General features: G+C 44.7%; 1 protein-coding gene across 4 annotated transcripts; it reads left to right on the forward strand.

The window, feature by feature from the left end:
* Window positions 1–11,204: 11,204 nt before the first annotated feature.
* Window positions 11,205–20,140, forward strand: LOC306784989 (uncharacterized protein). 4 transcript variants are annotated; one of them, XM_079279204.1, is made up of 6 exons: window positions 11,205–11,391; window positions 11,801–12,994; window positions 13,791–14,108; window positions 15,105–15,222; window positions 15,912–16,022; window positions 19,347–20,140. In XM_079279204.1, exons 1-6 carry the CDS (start codon window positions 11,328–11,330, stop codon window positions 19,519–19,521), a joined length of 1,980 nt encoding a protein of 659 aa, XP_079135330.1. In that variant the 5' UTR covers window positions 11,205–11,327; the 3' UTR covers window positions 19,522–20,140. The 4 variants fall into 4 exon arrangements, with proteins under 4 accessions (XP_079135330.1, XP_079135331.1, XP_079135333.1 ...); XM_079279205.1 differs by having other exon boundaries at window positions 11,831–12,994; XM_079279207.1 differs by having other exon boundaries at window positions 19,352–19,489.
* Window positions 20,141–20,253: the final 113 nt, after the last annotated feature.

Raw genomic sequence — 20,253 nt, forward strand, 5'->3', positions numbered from 1 at the left:
CAGTGAATGCTGGAGGTCATGATCCGAGGAGGCTAACAGGACCACATCATCTGCAAACAACAGAGAGGCACTGCTCCTCTTGAATCTGAGGTTCGACAAGTGGTCGGAGCCTCCTTTCGAGCACCCTGGCATAAGCCTTCCCCGGGAGGCTGAGTAGTGTGATACCCCGGTAATTCGAGCACACTCTCCGGTCCCCCTTTTTGAAGATGGGAACCACCACCCCGGTCTGCCATTCCATGGGCACTGATCCCGACCCCCATGCGACATTGAAGAGGCATGTCAGCCAGGACAGCCCAACTATGTCCAGCGCTTTCAGCATCTCAGGGCGGATCTCATCCACCCCCGGCGCCTTGCCACCAAGGAGCGTTTTAACTACCTCAGCGACCTCTGCCAGGGATATGGGTGAGCGTCCCCCTAGGTCCTCAGGCGCTGCCTCCTCATGTTGGTCGGGTTTAGGAGTTCCTCAAAGTGCTCTTTCCACCGCCCGACGATGTCCCCCGTCCGGGTTAGCAGTCCCCCCCCCTGCTGAGAACAGCCGGTAAGCCCTGCTTTCCCTTCCTGAGCCGTCGGATGGTTTGCCAGAACCTCCTTGAGGCCAACCGAAAGTCCTTCTCCATGGCCTCCCCGAACTCCTCCCATGCCCGAGTTTTAGCATTCGCGACCACCGCAGCTGCAGCCCTTCTGGCCTGCCGGTACCTGTCAGCTGCTTCAGGAGACCCCTGGGCCAACCAGGCCTTGAAGGTCTCCTTCTTCAGCTTGACGGCTTCCCTCACCTCCGGTATCCACCACCGGGTTCTCAGGTTGCCGCCACGACAGGCACCGATGACCTTCCGGCCACAGCTCCTAGCGGCCGCATCCACAATAGAGGCTTTGAACATGGTCCATTCGGATTCCGTGTCCCCAACCTCCCTCGGGATGTGTGAGAAGTTCTTCCGGATGTGGGAGTTAAAGACCTCCCGGACAGGGTCCTCCGCCAGACATTCCCAGTTCACCCTCACTACACGTTTGGGCTTGCCGAGTCTTTCCAACCGGGTCCCCCGCCATCTGATCCAACTCACCACCAGGTGGTGATCAGTTGACAGCTCTGCTCCTCTCTTCACCCGAGTGTCCAAGACATACGGCCGCAAATCAAATGATACGATTACAAAGTCGATCATTGATCTCCGGCCTAAGGTGTTCTGGTACCAGGTACACTTATGAGCCACCTTATGTTCGAACATGGTGTTCGTTATGGCCAAACCGTGGAAAGCACAGAAGTCTGTTTGTTTGTTTTTTCATCTCCTTGGCGATGCAACCCTGCTGTGAGCTGTCGGCCATAAATTGTGTTCCACGAGTTACGGACACTATGGATGGTCTGTGCTCATCCAACTGCAAGTTTGCATGTCAGTTATGGTTAGTTTGTTGTCCAATCGCACACTTGCATGCAACTTGCAGTGCACACAGTGCCTTGTCTAATCAAATGCTTTAATGCAAAGGAATCCTAAATTGTAGAAATATATATCAGTATAGCCCTGAACCTATACTGTATATAATGTTACAGTGTTTATCCACATTTTCTTTTCTTTCTCAGTCATTAAAGGTCTTTTTTTTGGAAGATGCGAGTGTCCAAGGACAGAGGATGTTGTGTGCCCTACAGATTGTGAGGGAATTTTGTGATTTGTGATATTGGGCTACTCAAAAAAAAGATTACAATTGAATGTTTGCCCGTACTCGTTCAGCATATCCTCGTTTTTAGCTGTACGTCTATTTCCATCCTCCTGAAAATTGCTCCTAGAACTGAAACTGGAAGTGAAAACCAGTCGAATCTCCCGCACACACTTGGTCAATAAAAAGGATTCTGATAAAAACGTGTCCGTAGTTCTGCACGTGTGTTCATGATATGACTATACAAGAGCAAAACAAATCTTCTTTTGGGACGTTAACTCATGATATGTTTAAGTTGACGGCAGACAGTGGCTGGGTCTATATTTGTACATATGGCAGGTTACAGTATAGCCCTGAGACCGGCTGGATTGGTGTGTGTGTGTGTGTGTGTTTAGGCTAGCCTTGCTGACTCTAGAGGCCCTGAGGCTATTTCTGCCTGTGAGTAGCTTTTTCATCACAAGCAGACACCAGCCAAGCCACCTGGATGGTGCGTGTGTGTGCATGCTTGCGTGCATGTCTGTGAGAAGAAGCACCCTGTCTCTCTCGGGTATACAGCTCTGTTTGGTGCTCGCTGATGGGATTGCACACTCACTCCCTCCTCCTGTCTCCTTCCACCACTCTCCATATTTTCATTGAGCAGCGTTTTCCCACCACTCACACACATGTTCCTTTCTCAATCTCTCTCAGGTGTACTCCCGCTGCGATGCCCAGTGCTGAGTGTTGCTGGATCTGCGTTCGCAGCGGGAAATGCGCACTCACACTACACACACACACACACACACACACACCAACACCTACACAGATCCTGTTACAGTGAATGTGTTCGCAGCAGGGTGAACCCGATTCGAACAGCTCGCGAGAAAGTCTAATGATTGATGATAAGACCGGAATATCCGCAGCAACAGCAAAATCACACAAACAGGTTATCTGGGACCTCCAGGCGCTCAGCTGCTCTCGCACGAGAGAGACGAAGAGGGCTCGGGATCATTAATGCACGCACACACACACACACACACACACAGATACACGCACACACAGAGAGGTCTGTAACTCCCCCCTTCAAACCCACTTCAACATGCATGTACCAACAGACCTGGGCACAGAATTAAAGCACAAGTGCCCGTACATGCTGGTAGATTGTCATGCGCACAGACCGACTCGCGCTCTGCTGTCGCCTCTCTTTCTCCCTCCCCCCGTGTACTTTGAGACAACTTTTCTGCTGAACTGCTGAGGAGGCAGAGCAGGTAAGCAGGCACATCAGCAGCGGGGCAGAGGTGCTGTTAGTCTGATGAGCAGTAAAGCTGTCTGGGACACCAGAATAGCTACGAGGAGCCGCATTTTTGCTCTCCTGTTGTACCAACCCCCCCAAAAAAAACCTCCCCAGCCTCACATTGTTCCCCCTTTTATGTGCTATTCAACATCTCCAGTGTACGCAGTTTGTCCTTGCAAAAGCACACAGCGTGCTAGTAGGTGATGATGTTAAGATCTCACTGAATGTCACGCATCGTCCGCAGCGCTTGGAGTTGTCAGGACTGTATTTGTTGTTGTGTTCTAGCAGGACGGAGGTGTTGCTCCTGTACCAACAGTGTGATTGGAGTCTTTCCCACTGACGTAAGCCGGTGAGGAGTATTCTCATACAGAGCGGTGATGTAATGTACTGTGAAGGTACTAGTCTGGCTCTTTCTTCGTGTTCCCTCCTCCTCTCTGTCTCACCGTTTCTCCCTCCCTCCCTGTTCCCATCTCGCCATCATTTCTGTTTTTTTTCCTCTCTGCGAGCTACTCCTCTGGGAGCGCTGAATTGAGACCCAACAGCTCCCTCGCTCGGTCATAAAAGGAAACTGCATCCAGAGATGGAGCAGCACGCTTCCCCCCCACTGTGTCTCCAGCTCCTCCATCATCTCCACCCATCTCCTTCCACCCGTCCTCCCTCTTTCCCCTTCATTCGCCCCGGTGCCGTTGCGCAACGACACCGAATGGTTTTGTCGGATACTTTCTAGACACAGACGGTTCTTTTGTCATGTAAACTGTCAGAAACGTGAAACATTTATTCGACTCAAGTTCCCACTAAGGAGTCCCATACTATAGTGCTCCTCCGCCTCTTCTCATCTTTTCCTTGTTTTCTGCCTTCATCAAAGAAGAACCACCAGCTCGGTCGTCGGGGGGGGGGAGGGGGAGTAGGGTAGAGTAGCTCTCTACCCTACTTGACCATCCCAGTGTGTGAGGAGGGGAATCTGCACACTTGAAGACAATAGAACACACACACACACGCACACACACATACTTTACATTTCTCATTTTGAATGACTCCACTATTAAGACCACCGATGCCATCGCCTTTCCAAGAAAACTGCAAAAGCGAAACCGGAGAAGAAACACAGACAAGCGCACACATACGCAAAAAACAAATGCACACCCACACACAAACACATTGCAACTATATACAGCACTATAAATACACACACACGCAGACACACGCATGTACACAAATAGGAAAAGTGCAACGGGGGTTTTGAGAGAGGGGAGCCCACAACATAAATATCCAATTAGCAAACACATCAAACGCACAGAGGATGAAATATTGATAACTTTGAGACATTTATGTAATCCACAATGGTGCCTTATATAAGTGTTCCATTTTACAAGGAGAAGCAGAAATGTGCAGGGAGGTATTGTTTTCTTTCTTTTTTTTTATTCTTTTTTTTTTGCATCACAGAAAAAAGAAAGAAACTGTTGTATGTTGGCAGACAGTTTGAACAAATGGGTTCCCTCTCTGGCTCCCTCACATCAAGTGTTCACATACAGGAACACATGCAATACAAACACCTATAACTAACATGTAACATGGTTACGGATCAGTCTCTGCAAACATATCCTTAGCATGTTATCTGAACACCACCACCACAAACTAGCGGCAACTTCGCCGCTCTATTCTGGTGTTGGATGTACACTTATGAGGGGGGCTGACTGGGATGTTTTATTTGGCAGTTCATTCAGCGGCTGTCAATCGCTCAGCGATAAAGGCTGCTCCGAGCATATGGAGCTGACGGGGGAGGTTTCGGGCTTCTGTCTCTACTGCTCAGCTTTGCGCTGCGGATCACACAGCTTTTTGCAAAAGGCACAAACAAGCAAGGAAATATGGATTCCCTCTGATTAATTGTAAATTGCCACCGCTTGAAAAGAGGATGCTGAGTGATGTGTGCATGTAGAGTGTGCGTTTTCATGTGTGAGAAGGAATGATTGTGGGGGAAAAAACAGAGGGGAAGACTGAATAATTCGACTTAACTTTCGTGCCTTATCAACAAGCCACTCTTGGTGGTTTTTCCTTTGAAACTGCTGTTCCCACACTAAGGCCGAATAAATTACAACTCTAAATAGGAATAATAATGACAGCATACATTATTTCTGTTGTCGGTACTGGTTGATGTTGTTGTTGTTTGTGTCGGCAGGAAGGCTCAGGATCTCCATATATGCAAAAGAAAAAAAAGGTAACTTCTCTGCATGTTTTATAAGTTTGGAGGATCATTTTAATGGTGACCCAAAAAGATGCCCTACATATTTGGGGAACATCCTTTTGAAAAATTCCTGAAACTACAGACGGAGAGACAGAGAGCACAGAGGAGAAGAAAGAGAGACAGAGAGAGAGAAAGAAGGAGGACAGACAGAGAAAAGAGAGCAGAGGGAGAGATGATATGGAATGGACGTTTATTGTGACTGACTTATCATTTCAAACATCTCTCTGCCCTATCAAGCATGAACACAGTTCTCGTATGACGACAAAGAACTCTTATTTATTTTCAAGTGTTTAAGTTCTTAATATATTTAAGGACATGCCGTCATTGTCAATGCCCATTTAAAGCTGATAGCCCCACCTGCTGGTCTCTGGCAATGACAACCACAAGAGCCTCCCACCCTCCCAGGCGGTTCTAACAGTGGTTGATCAAGCCCTTCCTCTGGGAATCCCCACTGACCCTGCAGCGTCCAATGTAAAGTCAAAAGACAAATCTTACCCAGAATCCAACGTGAGCTTTTACCATTGCCTCGCTTTGTGCCACTGAGCTCAAGTGAGAGAGGTACGAGTATACAAATTGCTTATTCATCTTACCAACCTGCAATGTTCATATTTCATAATTGATATTCTTCATTGTGAGGGCAAGTGTGCTCCACTTTAAAGTCATCGCTCCCCGCTCTGAGAAAGGGCTCTGTATAGTGCTATGTGTAACCAACAGGAATGGAAAGATTACTAGGTTATCATACTCAATTTAAGCATTGCCTCACCCAGACAAGAGACAAACTCAAGCAAGTCAACAAAAATGGGCGACAATGTCAAAACAAATGAAGAAAAAGGACAGGGTGGCAGGTGCAATAAGCAATATTAAACTACATACATTTATTTAACCTGTGACTTCTTGTAGAATCAATAGGAAAATGAAACGTCACCAAGGCAAACAACATGAAGGTGAATAAAAAATATAAAATCCCCAGCCGCTGCAGCCACAAACGCATTAAAGCAAAAAGAGAGCTGCACACAGAACTACATTGCTAGGCAACGCTGTGATTGTTGACGTTCTCGTCTGGAGAATGTGTTGTTGTTGTGCTCACCTGTCGAAACCTGTCTCGAGCGCTGCAAAGTCCTCCTCAATTTGCTCTCGGCTCAACTTCTCTGCTCATTTATTCTCAAAGCACGCTACGACCAGTCCGTTCGGCCCTCACATAGAAGTCCCTGCTGGAGGATCCACCATGAGCATTTTAGTGAATGTACGCATTGAACATGTATCTTTTCCACAGCAGCAGCTTCTTCTCTGCAGCAGCTCCTCTCTTTTTTCTCACAGAGTTTATCATGACTTTTTTTATGTAACTTTTGTTTGTTCTTGCTAACAAATGCGAATTGAACATTTTGCAAAGTACGACACAGATTTATAAAAAATACTTAAAGTAGACCAAAAACTACTTTGCAGGTGGCACGTGTCAAAACTGCAGAGGCGAGAGCTTTCCTTGCCTGTAGATGGCGCACATTGGCATCTACATCTGCACATCATTACTGCTGCTGCTGCTGTTAAAATGCTAAAAATGTTGCCATGGATAAAATGACAGATCCTCCTGTAGATGACAAACGCTTTTGATCAGACAGTAATATGACAAATGGGGGCATACCGTTTACTAGGGGTGTAACAATACACGTGTTAGTATTGAACCGTTCGGTACGAGGCTTACGGTTCGGTATTACGAACCGAACAATACCTTTGAATAATACTATTGCATTTAAGCTAAAGCTTAAATTGTGGGAATTATAATGTTCTCTCGGTGGAGCCACTGCTCTCAACATGACAAGCCACTCAACGTAACAGACAACAACTGACCCTCCTACCTCGGAAGAACAACATTCTACGCGCTATGCTAAACTAGCTTACCAGGAAAACAACAGCAGCACACACGCGACAGACTATCCCCGCAGCGTTTAGCTAGCTGTTCCCAATCGATTCAAACAGGGCTAAAGGCATATTTATAGCCGCGGATACCCGACTCTGGAGTTGAAAACGCAGGCTGTACTAACAAAGCAACGTCAGTGCCGCGGATATCTCGCCTCCTTCAAAAATCAGAGAGATTGTGACCTTCTTTCACTGAAGCACCACAGCAGCCCACATGTTGAAGACAAAACAGGAGTTGCTGCAGCTTCCTGTACACCAATTAATCCCTGATTGTTCAAAGTAAAAAAAGAACATACTTTATGATGGCATTTCTGCTTTTTTGCTGTATTAAACCATGCCGTACCGAACCGTGGCACCACTGTATTGTATTGAACCAAACCGAGAATTTTGTGAACCGTTACACCCCTGACGTTTACATTTGCAAATTTTGAAGACAACAGTGTTCCACTGTTATAACATATTATGAACAAAGTCCCAGAAAGCTGCAGGTCTGCTGACACCCTCAGCTCCTTTAAATCAAGATTGAAGACTTTTCTGTTTGCTGCTACCTTTAATTGAACCCGATTCAATTAATATATTCATCAATTTCCTGCATTTCTGCATTTTATTTCTTACACAGTTTTTTAATGTTTTTCAATGAATGTTCTTAATTGTTTTTAAATCTCCTTTTCTTTTGCCTTATGTTTCGATGCTTTTAATGGTTTTATGTGAGGCACTTTGAATTACCTTGTTGTTGAAATGTGCTATACAAATAAACTTGCCTTGCCTATGTCTTGTCCACTTGTTCCTCATAATAAATTGAAAGTCGATAGGATGAAAGAATCTTGTATGTCCAAATCACCAATGGAGCATCCCCATAAACTGTGTGTAATGGATGTAAATACAAGTGTTCAAAGCGACTAGATGTGCGATATTTTTCAGTAGTTAGTGTCGGTGAGTTTGGACCGTGGACCAGGCTGGGGTGGAGGTTAGTGTTGGTTACTGCCCCCCCCCCCACCACCCTCTTTTCATGGAGAGCACATCTGAAATACCAACAGTGAGATGTGAAATACAGACAGCAACTCCTATGGGCTCACAGCACAGCGCAGGGTCTTGCTCTTCCCCACCCTAAACATAGACCGGTTTCAGAAGCTACACAAACCATGCACCAGTTTTACCATCGCCGCTATTATTTTGGTTTATCAAATTACATGTTACCCCAACACTTAGGGGGCTTTGGGGAAAGCATTACTTAGAGAGAGAGAGAGAGCGAGAGAGAGAGAGAGAGAGAGAGAGAGTTGCGTTTAAGGGTCGCTGATGGTTTCAGTAGAGAAATATGCAATTTAACTTTTGACTTTGTTCATACGTATTCCAAAAAAAGGGGAAAAATGCAATTCAATACATTATTTTTCCCCATATTTGTTTCAAAGTTTACAAGCTAACACGCAATTCGGCCTCAGAAATATTTGTTTGTGTGTGATTGTACACAGTACATATGTGTATGTTTGTGTGCGTGTGTTTGAATGTCTTGAGATATTGAGATAATGAGGGTGAAGTGGCTGCACGTACTATGTGTATGTAGACAATATACAGTATGCATCATTGTAATAATCCCCCTCTCCAGCCCAGTCACAAGCCAAGTATGGAGTGCTACTGCCTGGTAGCACAAAGCACAATGTGAAGCTCATGTGACTGTATGAACCTTTCAGACCTAATCTCCTGCAGTCACGAATGAGAGAACGCAAGAGAGAGAGAGAGAGGGAGATCAGAAAATATAAAAGTTAGTGAGAAAGAAAACAACAATGTAAGCAGAGACAAAAACAATTGGCATACGTTTTGTTGCTTCTCTGAAGCCCCCCAGACTCTGTTTCTATCTGTCGTTTGTTTTGAGACAGAGACTCTTGACATACAGAAGCGCAGATTTGCCGCTGAAGTGTCAAACAAATCGAATTGAAGCAGAGATCACTGTGCAACACCCCCCCCGTGGCTTCAAAAGCAACAAAGGGACCACAGAGAATAACACTGTCATGTTCTCATACCAACACCGAGAGCAAAAAACGTCTTTATTATTTCCATAGTTAGTTTTATAGCTTGGAGCAGACTGTCAGTTTTCCTGCTGAGGGGCCAGCCAGATAATCAGCTGGTGTGTCTGGAAACGTCATTGGCTCCGTGACACAGGTTTATAGCTTTATCACGCTGGTATTTTGGCATGAGAGTCAATGGAGCCTTAGGTCAGGATCAGCTGATTTCATTGAAAGGGAAGTTACATGTTAGCTTCCCAGAGGGGCGACTATTATTATGCAATATTAAGCCTCCATCATTGTTTCCCACTGACCTAGCAATCAATGAATAGAGTTGTCTGGGTGAAAAAGCTTGGGACAGTGTCATTCCCATACAGTACAAATGCTGTTTAAATAATTTGCATACACAAACTAAGTCATCTGCTTTCACAGTTTTGTCAAATGACACTCAACAAGACTTAACAGCCATGCTAGAAGCTCTCTGAGGCACAGTGATGTTTGAGCTTAATGCACAGTAATGTCTGCATGCTAACATGTTCACAATGACAATGCTAACTTGCTGAGGATTGGCAGGTGCAATGCTTGCCATGTTCACCTTCGTAGTTAAGCGTTTTTTCGCATGCTAACATTTGCTAAATTAGCGCTGACCACAAAGAGCAGCTGAGGCTCATGGGAATGTCAGTTTTTCCAGTATGTGGTCATACACAAAAGTACAGTACAAATTAAGTTTTGAGCTGGTGATGAAAAGTTGAAGAGTTCACAAAGTGGTAACAATTCATCCTGAGGGTACATGGATTTGGGTACCAAATTTAATGGCAATCCATCCAGTATGAGTTGAGACCACACATGTCAATCTCGCGGTTGCAATAAAGGACCAAAATCAGTGCAGTGACCAAAATCTATTTGGATTCATAGTCTTTCTTTCATAGAGTTTTACAGCAATCCATCCAATAGTTGTTGAGGTAGTTCAGTTGGGACCATTGTGGTGGACCAGGAGCCACAAAGCCAGCGTGGCATAACACTTGGCCCTCTATTACCGCCACTCTATTTATCACTAAGTTTTTTTGGCCACTTCACCCCTTGATTACTGAACTCTCAGCTTACAGCATGGATCTGCGTGTTTGCTTGCATTCAAGCAAATATCAATTTCATAATTTTTTCCAATGGAGAAATTTGGGATTGCAAAAACACAGATGGTCAATCTCATACCTGGCTGCGTCCACAGAGACAATTGAAACACTTCAGTCCAAGTTTTTTGTGTACGCATGGGATGTGTCAATGATGCCAACCTGGATATGAATATAAATAAACTGCCTGCACATAAACTCAGCTGGGGATTTCTCATTGCCTCCGGCAATACACTGTGGCTGCCACTGTACATTTACAGATAGATCCCAATTAATGTAACACCTACTTCCAATTTCCGTGAATCCCGACACTAACCTTGCTATCATGAGACTAAACAGGCAGACGCTAGACATCCATATGAAATAAACATTCTTTGGATTACATAACATGATAGACATGGATGTCTTCGTTAGATAACCTAACAGTTAGAAACCACGTGGCATCACCGTGCCATTCTAACCCTTACTCTGCACTGGTGGCATAGAAGTGTGGTGTATAGTGTAGCAGAAAGAAAGGCCATATAAAGCGATTAATAAAAACACTTGTTAAACACGCACACATAAGGGACGCCATTTCACTAACCCTTACTCAAAACAATGCTGTTTTATTGTCAGGCGCATTGTGATATTATGAACTTTTGCTTTTGCTCTACTTTCTCTAACTCTATGTCAAGCCCTAATGGTAGCATCAGTCACGCCCCAAACTCGCAGCTCATCTATAATTGCTCTTCTAGGGTTCACTATGTGTGTGACATGCCGCCCAAGCTTCACCACAGCCCTTGTAAGGGTCTCGGTAGCATTTAGCACTGAAGTGCTACTTTACCGCCTCCCCCTCCCAACTCCCATAGAGACACCTGGTGGCACGGAGACACCTCGGGGTGGCAACATTTAACATGGCGATGTTCGTTTTTTCACCCTCCCTCCTTTCAGCGTCACCCACTAACATTGCCCTCCCTGCCCCGGGCCCAATTTACTCTACACACTCAGTGTACGGTCTTGTGGCGGTGTACACGCTCACACTTGACGTTTGAGCAAGATTGAAGGAATTGAAAGGAAGTAAAGAGTGTTCTCCTGGGAAAGACCGTGGATTGTTTTTGGAGTATCATTTTTTTAATGTTTTCTCTGACAACATGGAGTACTGCTTTTTGACAGGATTCCTAGTGGTTTTGTTGATACAACACTGCACGTCTGAAGGTAGGGTGACATTGTACAAATAGTCTTGATTATGATGATATGTGATGACATGTAACGTGTTTTGTTGAAAATAAATCCAAACCGCAAATTTACTTAATCATTTCCAATAGACTTGCGCCTACAAGTAGTGATGACTTTTAACTGACCCTTCTGCCTTCAGTGAATAATTGCATTGTCAGCCAATGGTAAGGACACATAATGTTAAATGAAGGGATTTGCAGTTGGTATGGTGCCACATATGGCATTATAATCAATAATATAATCGTAACTTTGGTCCAGTTCCTTGAGTGGTCAACATTCCCTCATCATCGGTATCACTATAACACACACCCTTGATCACATATTCCAGGTTTGTCTGACGATTACAGCTGCTACAAAACACCATCAATTTTTGATACTATCTCCTCAGATCCGTCTACTTCCATCCAATCCTCCACAGCGGTCACCTTGCAAGATGGCCCAGCCATACCCCAGGAACCAGAGCTGCCCCCTGCTGAGCTGGTTCCCGCGGTGGCCCCCCCTAGCCTGAAGGAGGTGCAGCAGGCCGTGCAGGAGGCCTCAGAGCTGGTGGAGAGCCGCGGGGCAGAAGAAGTGCTGAAGGAGCTGCTGGAGAGGGTGGTGGAGGCAGCTTGGGGGCAAGTGGAAGTAGGAGGTGAAGCAAAAGCAGATGAGGAAGCAGTGCGGGAGGCGGCTGAGGAGGATGCCCTTGAGGCTGATAAAGGAGAGGTGGAAACTGACACAAAGGCAGAGGTGTTGGAGCAGGCAGTGGAGGAGGGTGAAGATATGGACGCCGAGGGGGGATATAATGGTGCGGAAGAGGAGCAGGAGGTAGCGGTGGTGGATGCATTAGAAGGTGTAGCTGAGGAGGGCGAAGGGGTTGTCGAGGGGGAAGGAGAGGCCAAGACTGGAACTGTGGAGGAGACCACAGCGGGCGTCGAGGCAGAGAGAGTGGAGGTTATCGACGAGTCTCTAGGCACAGAAGTCAGTCAGGGGATTGTAGAAGACACTGTGCAGAGGATTGTAGAAGACACTGTGGCTGCGTTAGAAGAGACAGGAGGGTATTTGGAGGTCGGGGAGGCAGGGGTGGAGGACGGCGAGGAGCAGGCTGTATTGTCGGAAGAAAAAGTAGCAACAGAAACGCAGGAGGTAGAGGAAACCCCGGCTGTAATGGAGGTGGCAGTAGATGGAGAGCCAGAGACCGTGGTAGAGTCCGACCCCAGCCTGGAGGTGGCTGGCGTGGAGCAGATAGAAGACGTGTGGTTAAATGAAGGAAGTCAGGTTGATAAAATGGAAGGCGACGCCATAGTCCCGCATATTGATAATTTGGAGATAGAGACCACACAGACGGTAGTAGGGGAGCCAGTAGAGGAGATAAACATAGTGAATAATGCCGAAGGACCGGAGGTAGAGGACGAACAAGGCCATTTAGTGGTGGGGGGAGGCACTGCTGAAGACTTTTGGGCAGAAGGTACAGAAGTGGGGGAAGAGAGTGTAATCAAGGGAGAATCAGTGGCCCTGGCGAATGAGGGGGGTGACCAACAAGCAGGAGCAGAGGAGCAGATTGCTTTGGAGACCTCACATGGCAGTGAAAAAGAGGATCAAGGTGAGAAATTAGGCCTTGGTGAGGTGGTCTGAGGCTGGCACCATGCCCCGGCTGAATCCACAAATAACATCCGAAACCTCAAAACTCCCAACAAATCCAAATCTTCTCGTTGATATTTCTTCCCATTTTATTCCATATTTCGGCTGCTTTTACTTTCAGCAAATCCTTATCTAATGGTAATATAACATCTGAAATGTTGAATATGTAAAAACCCGTTCATTATGTGGGTCATATTAAAACCTAAAACTGCAATGGTATTTGTCTTTAAACATTCAGTTGCATTAGACTCAGCAGCTTCCTCCGCAGAGGAAAGCTCCTAAATGAAGATTATAAGCCCCTTTTATACACTTTACAATAATATTATTTACCAGCACGTGTCCTGAAAAACCGAGGCAAAACATTCAACATTAGCTGCTCTGGCTGGATTGGGAAACGACTGAGGTTTTGACATGTTTTCAACAAGCTTTTGGTGGAAAGCGCTTGAGAAAATGTTTACTCAGAATATCCTGACACAAACATTAATCATTTATCAGTCGAAACTTCTAAAAACAAATCTCTGAAAGCCCAATGGTTGTTGTGACGCATGCAAAAGGACTGGTATTCTAAATACACATTCAGCACTGTGAAGACATTGCGATACTTTGAGTAAGCATACAAGTCATGAACCGCCTTCCAATCTCGGCTGGAGCACATCTATGCATTATTCTACATTCCATAGGTCCACTCGACAAACCCTAAATCTTGACCTCTCGGCTTCATTTTCATCTGTGTGTCACATACCAAACCCTTCTTATAGAAGTGCCGGTGGTCTCTGCCCCAGAGCCGGAGGACGGTGATGAGGCCTCCATGGAGCTGAGCCCCGAGAACCAGGCTCCCTACCCCAGACCATCCCTAGGTGGGGTGGAGCCTGGAGAAAATGCCATTGGTGAGGAAACACCTAACAATGGCAATGAGATCATCGCCCCAACAGTTGACCTTTCGCCGCATGACCCTGTTGAGGCCCAACCTACACTGGATCATTTTGTGAAGGATGTTTTCGCTGAACCCCCTCAGGCAGAAGGGGAGGAACCAGGGGAGGCCAATGAGCTGGTGGAAGATGCAGCCGGAAACAAAGGTAAAATGGAACATGAAAAGATATCAAAATATAAAAGGAAAAAACAACATGTATCACAGTTGACTCGCATATTGACTCTTCATTCATTCATGTGTCATTATGTCTCAATAAAGGGGAGACTCTCCAGGTCCCCTATGGGGTGAACATTTTAACTGTTATATATCACCATGAAACGTACTTACATTAAGACAATTATATTTTGTAGGTTTAAATATGCAAATGAGGCATTATCTTATGCTATCTTAAGTCAGGAGAAATCTAGAGAATCAAACAGACAAAGTAGTAAATTAAGCTCTTAAATGTGTATTTTGGATGTTTTCTTTCCACTAGTCAGAAGAAAGATGTGTTATGGAAGCAAAATAGCCTAAAATCTCACAACTATTTATGCCTGCAGACGCTCATCTTAAGAAAAATTTGAGTGGAGTTAATAAAAAACAATACATACTGTTCTCTAGTGCAGTTTCAGGACTTGCATATCTGGCTAAAATAGGTTTGGGTATACATTACAGCAGATTTTCTGCAGCTTAAAACTTGGGTAGAGTGGAGAAGATGAAAACAGATCATCATCGAGATTCTGCCAGCGAAATATGCAGATGGCCAAGTTGTTGTTTTTCCACTTCAACAAACAGTGGAGCAGGCTGACTACACACTGGCTGGTGGGGAAGACCAGAAAGTTGGGACTCTCCCGTCACAATGTGTGTTATTTTCTGCCTCACCGAAATGTACGAGAAGTCTTTACTTTCTACGGTTTCTATGCCCTCTATGCATCAAACAAATGCCCCTTTGAACTGATTTAAAAACAGCTCGTAAAATGACATGACCATTTTTTCTTTTCTTTTTTCCTGGAAAACATTAATGTGCTCGTGTAAAACTGATGGAATGTCAGAGTACAGCCTCCTTTATGTGCAAAGTGTAGTGTGCATCAGATGTCAAGTTTCCTCCTCGTCTGCCCTCCCTTTTATTGCTCTCCGTTTCTCTCTCTCTGCCTTAATGCAGAGACAAGTGAGCAGGGCCTGGAGGCATGGAAGATTGGGGCTATTTCTGCTGCAGCCTTCCTCGTTTTGGAGACCGTTATCATCATGATCTATATCCTCAAATGTCGTAACAAAAACAGGTAGGCATCAACGGTTTCGGGGCACTCAATCTCAAGGAACACAGACTCAAAAATCATTTTGCTGCTCAACTTCTAGACAGTATTATTTCCTGTAGCTTTCCATCCATTGACATAATGAGCTGTACATCCAAGTGCCTCGTAGAAAATTAGATTTTCATTACAACCCTAATCTTACCATACTCAATCATGATTTGTTTTGTTCTGGCTTAGTCTTTGTAAAACAGACTCTTTTTCTCTCTCTTTACTTTTTGTGAATGGTTATCAAAATAATACTTAGTCTGCATTTCCACAAGTACCGACCATATCCCAGAGCTTCTTCTCTAATCGCCGAAACTAAGCCATCTGATTGCTAGCTGTAGCACCGGCAGAGCTACAATCACAGATGGGACTTACAGCAGGGCTGGTACATGATTGCTTCTGATGTTGCACAAGCTGCAGCTAACATTTTCCACGCCGATAGATGGTGACATGAGGGGACTGTGCCCAGTACTGGTTCAGTTCAGTTCAGTATTTCTTTCGCAAAATAAAAAAAGGGAGAATGGCCTTCCAGTAATATGCTGTGCTGGTTTTTTGATTATTTTTCCACATGGCCAAACACAGCATGCAGTTAATTTGTAGATGGGCAACAGTCAGCAACAGCAGTAATATCTGAGATTTCTTTGTTTGTTTGTGTCTGTGTGTGCGTGCAGCACCCCGGCTTTTCAGCGCGCGTGTGAGGAAGGGTGTGTTGAACCGGAGGCAGCTATGGGAGGTGACTGCAGTGACGACACACTTCCTGCAGGCAATGGGGATGCTCAACAGTATGTTAACATCCAACATCTATATTGGTTACATAGACAGAGACACACAGATGGATTATAGATCAAAAGTTCGATACGACATTAAGAACCACTTACACGGAGGAAGACGCCACTGAAACACTTCAACTTTTGTCCACAAAAGTATAGTGAATGTAGCAAATACGAATCTCACTGGTCCAAATTCGCTTAGGGTCCCAAGAGGATTTTTTCTCATTCAGTTGCTCATGTCCGTAAAATGTTAAGTCATTTGAACATATAGGCTGTCGGGGCTTGTCTTTCCAAGTAGGGGGCGCTAGCGATCAATTTTGTCATACTTGAGCATGGGACCCATAAAATATCAAATGTTCCCGCAGTCCTGATATGCTCGCCAAATATGGGGAGTTTTAGGATGTGATAAAGCCCTCAAAAAGGCGATTCATTTGAGAGAAAAAGAATAATAATAATTCCTACTGTTTCAATAGGGAGCTCGCGGCCCGACGTTACCGGTGCTCGGGCCCTAATAAAAGTTCCTTATTGGCTTTAATAAAGCAAAGAAAGGACTCATTGTTGGCCTTCACGAGCCTTGATCGAATAATCTCCAAATATTGCTCTGCTAGATTTATTGGGAGCTATAAGTACGCCATGCAGGTCTTTTGTCTGATTTATTAAATCAAGCTATTTCAAGGTTTCATTTCAAGGGCTACATGGTTTACATCTCACTGAGCTCAGAGAGTAGGCCCACGTATTTGCTAGATTCCCCCCTAGAGTCACATTTTCTGCGACCACCAAACAGGATCAGTAGTCACCAACACTAGCCGGATGTCAGGCCTGCCCGTTGCAATCCGACTGAATGCTGTGCACTGACCTGTAATCTTGTGGTTCATAGGAACCACCAGCTGTGTGCTTCTCAGCTGATTCCCTCCTGGGTAAGCTATGCGCTGCTAGCTGGGTCACATGAGAGTGTGAGTCCTGTGAACTGGTTAATACCACTATTATTCCGAATAAGACTAGCAAGGCTCGGATCAATAATAAGCTAAAGGTGTGCGTGTGTGAGGCGCGACCATGTGGAAGTATGGGGGCAAGGATGAAATCTAAAATCTGAAGAGAAATATTAAGTGTGCATAGCACAGGCGATTCAACACTGAATTATTGAACAGTCAACAGGGTCATCTTGAAATGTGTCCTTGTTAAGAGTTTTTATAGCAGCAGTGACAATCCAGTTGCCATTGAAAGAGGGAATCACTGAAAACACTGCCAACAAACCACAAAAGTCACTTTTAGAAAACTTACATATTCAGCAGCAGTCTCAAAAGTGATGGCACAAAGTGCAGTTCCTTGTGCACACCAGAAGCCAGGGCGCAGAGCACGCATTTCATTGAGTGTAGATAAACTGTGGATGCCAGTTTTGTATGTTGACTTGATGTTTTTCTGACAATGTACAAGACGCATTTCGAAAATGAGGGCGGCCGTGTTTCGTACAGCAGAGAAATATGCTTCAAATTGCAACCAAAGATATCAGTATTCACACTCTGTCAGATTGTACAGAAATCTACAAGAGAATGATTCTACTTCTCACTTGATTTATGACCTCATTAAATATTGTAAAGAGTTTTTGGTCTCAAACGCTAGTTTCAAGTCTTCTTCAATACAACATGATGTTCATTTAGTAAATGATGGTCCATTTAGAGTCAAATAGACGATAAAGATAAAAATACTTTTGGACGGGCTACCTTGTGATTGACAGGTAGCTGCCACTACCAGAGTTGTATACGGCATCTCTACGTCACTCCTTCACAGTCCAAATATGGTCTGACGTAAAACGTGGAATTCGAGGCTTCAAAACCAAACCAAAGTCCACAAACCAACGGGTGATGTGATGAAGACTTCATCCACTTCTTATATACAATCGATGGTTTGCAGCATGCATCCAGCGACTAAGAAAACAGAATGGTAGGGATGAGGTATTTGAAATGGAAAATGTTGGTTTTCAAGCATGATTAATAATTTGAAATAAAGAAATGTGAGCGACACAACTTAATTGGATTAAAAAGTGTAAATCTCCTAAAATAACTTGTTGGTTGTGGTTCATCGATTAGAGTTATGCACAGGCCTAAAACTAAGACCCAAAACTGGTAGATCTTTTAGAGCAGACCTGTCTAAAACTGACTGAACAGACACTATCAAATTCGATAGCCAATCCCGACCCAGGAACGGAAGCTACCGTTGGTTTTCTCCATTACTGACGATCAATTTACCAGGCGAACTTAGCCTCACCGGTCTCTTTCCGTCACTTTGGGTGCATATGGGTAACATCATCATACTGGTTCAAAAGCAAAAAGCCATCGTGATTTGTTCATTGGATTTCGGATTTTTGCAGTAAATGAGCAAAAACACGATACTTGCACGTTTTGATCAGCAAGATTATCTTCACAAATGAATGCCACTTTTGTGATTTTTAACTGTGAATGCAATCAGCAGAAGTAAAAAGCTAACATTAGGCTAAAATAGAACTATGCCGCGGTTGCATGAGTGCAACCGCGGTGTATGGCGGTTTGTAGTTTCATTTAGCCACTTGTTTGCAACCACATTTTTAAAAGCTTTAAAATTCTTGAGGGGGTATATTTACTGGCATATTTCATATCGTAGAACAAAACGTCAAAACCTCTTCAGCTTGTGTTAACCACAGACCGGAGAGTTGCAGGCAACTAACCAAAAACCCATTCAGGTCATTGCTGCAGCATTCTATTGTGCACCGTGCCAGATTAGAGCAGAGGTAGTAATGAATGAGAAAAATGCATTCTGGGTAAGATACAGCCCTTCAGCATACATACTCTGTACATAAAGAATGATCCTTAATATGGCAGTTTGAGTACCCTTGAGGGTAAATCCACTGGGGCATTTTTAAAACACATGCAGCACATTTAGAACTTCTCGTGTCCAGGACGCTGTCACCTGCAATTAGTCGATAATGTCAACTGATCTATTTATATCTGGGTGTGTCATTACCTCCCAGCGTATCTCCTTCCACCACAGTTTGCAAGCTTCTCCATCTGGTGCGTCATTAAATAAACATGCTCGCAGCATGTTCAACAGCAGTTCGACGGCCATTATGAAAACACCAAATGAAGTCGTGCTTGTATTTTACTGGTACCCTAAGTACACCATCAGAACGAGCCTGTCTTTGTTCTCGTGTAAAAGCGAAACAGATGTTGTCCTCATTTGCATCAAGTGGCTTCTATTGCGTGCACTGCGTCGGTGATTATTCCTGCTATCAAACAGAACTCTCTGCAGTTCACCCAACTGTCAATAAATGGCTGACATCTGCCCTTCTGTGCTCTCCACCAGGATAGCAGCACTTGACACATCTGACGCTGCTTCAACCCTGGCCCGAAACAAAGAGCACAACGAAGAGGAGCAGGCTATAGCCATGTCCAACCTCCCGCCCAGCTCAGCAGAGGAGTCGGCCAGCATTGGACCGGGACCAGACTCCTCGCAAGACCTCAGGACTTCCATTCTCTAGGGGATCCAACCGTTCTATCTGTTCCTACTGTGTCTAAATATAAAAAATAAAAAAGCCACTCCGCTAACCCTGCACCCAATCCACCCAATGAATCACCCTGAATTCTCAAACTGTCACCAACCCAACACAGACGGCCTTAGCTGTGATAGCGACTGTATATGTAAGACATTTGCATTTGGTGTTCATGACTGCGTGTCTGCCTGTGCCAGTGTAAATTGAAAGAAAGAGACACTGTCTCACATTTGGCAAGTGAACGGGCGTAAGTAGGAGTGCGCATTAAGCGGGTGAGCACACCTGTGGGAATGAGTGAACAGTAAGAGCATGTTTAAAATACTCTGTGTGCATGCATGTGTGTGTGTGTGTGTGTGTGTGTAAATGGGTTCAAAAGTGTTGTGACTCCAGTTTGATTTGAATACAATTGTTAGGAAATGCTTTTCATACTGACCACATCAGTCAAGCTGTTCAAAAGCTGTTGAAACTGATGTAAAAGGGGGCAGTGGGTATGAGCAATTTCCCTGATTGATCAGTAATTCACAAAGTGCATTGGCGGTAGCATAGAGTGCTGTATCCGCACGGTCTCACCAGCCAACGAGAAATAAAGAAAAAAAAATGTCATCATTGACACGATAATTAAAACTTGATGTTTATTCTTCGCAACTGTGATTTGAACAGTACCAAATAAAAAAAATGAGAATGTTGAATGTGTGCGTGGCTTTTTCTGTAATGTCGGTA

The sequence above is a fragment of the Melanostigma gelatinosum genome, assembly GCF_949748355.1.
Source record: "Melanostigma gelatinosum genome assembly, chromosome: 11".
Taxonomy (NCBI): domain Eukaryota; kingdom Metazoa; phylum Chordata; class Actinopteri; order Perciformes; family Zoarcidae; genus Melanostigma; species Melanostigma gelatinosum.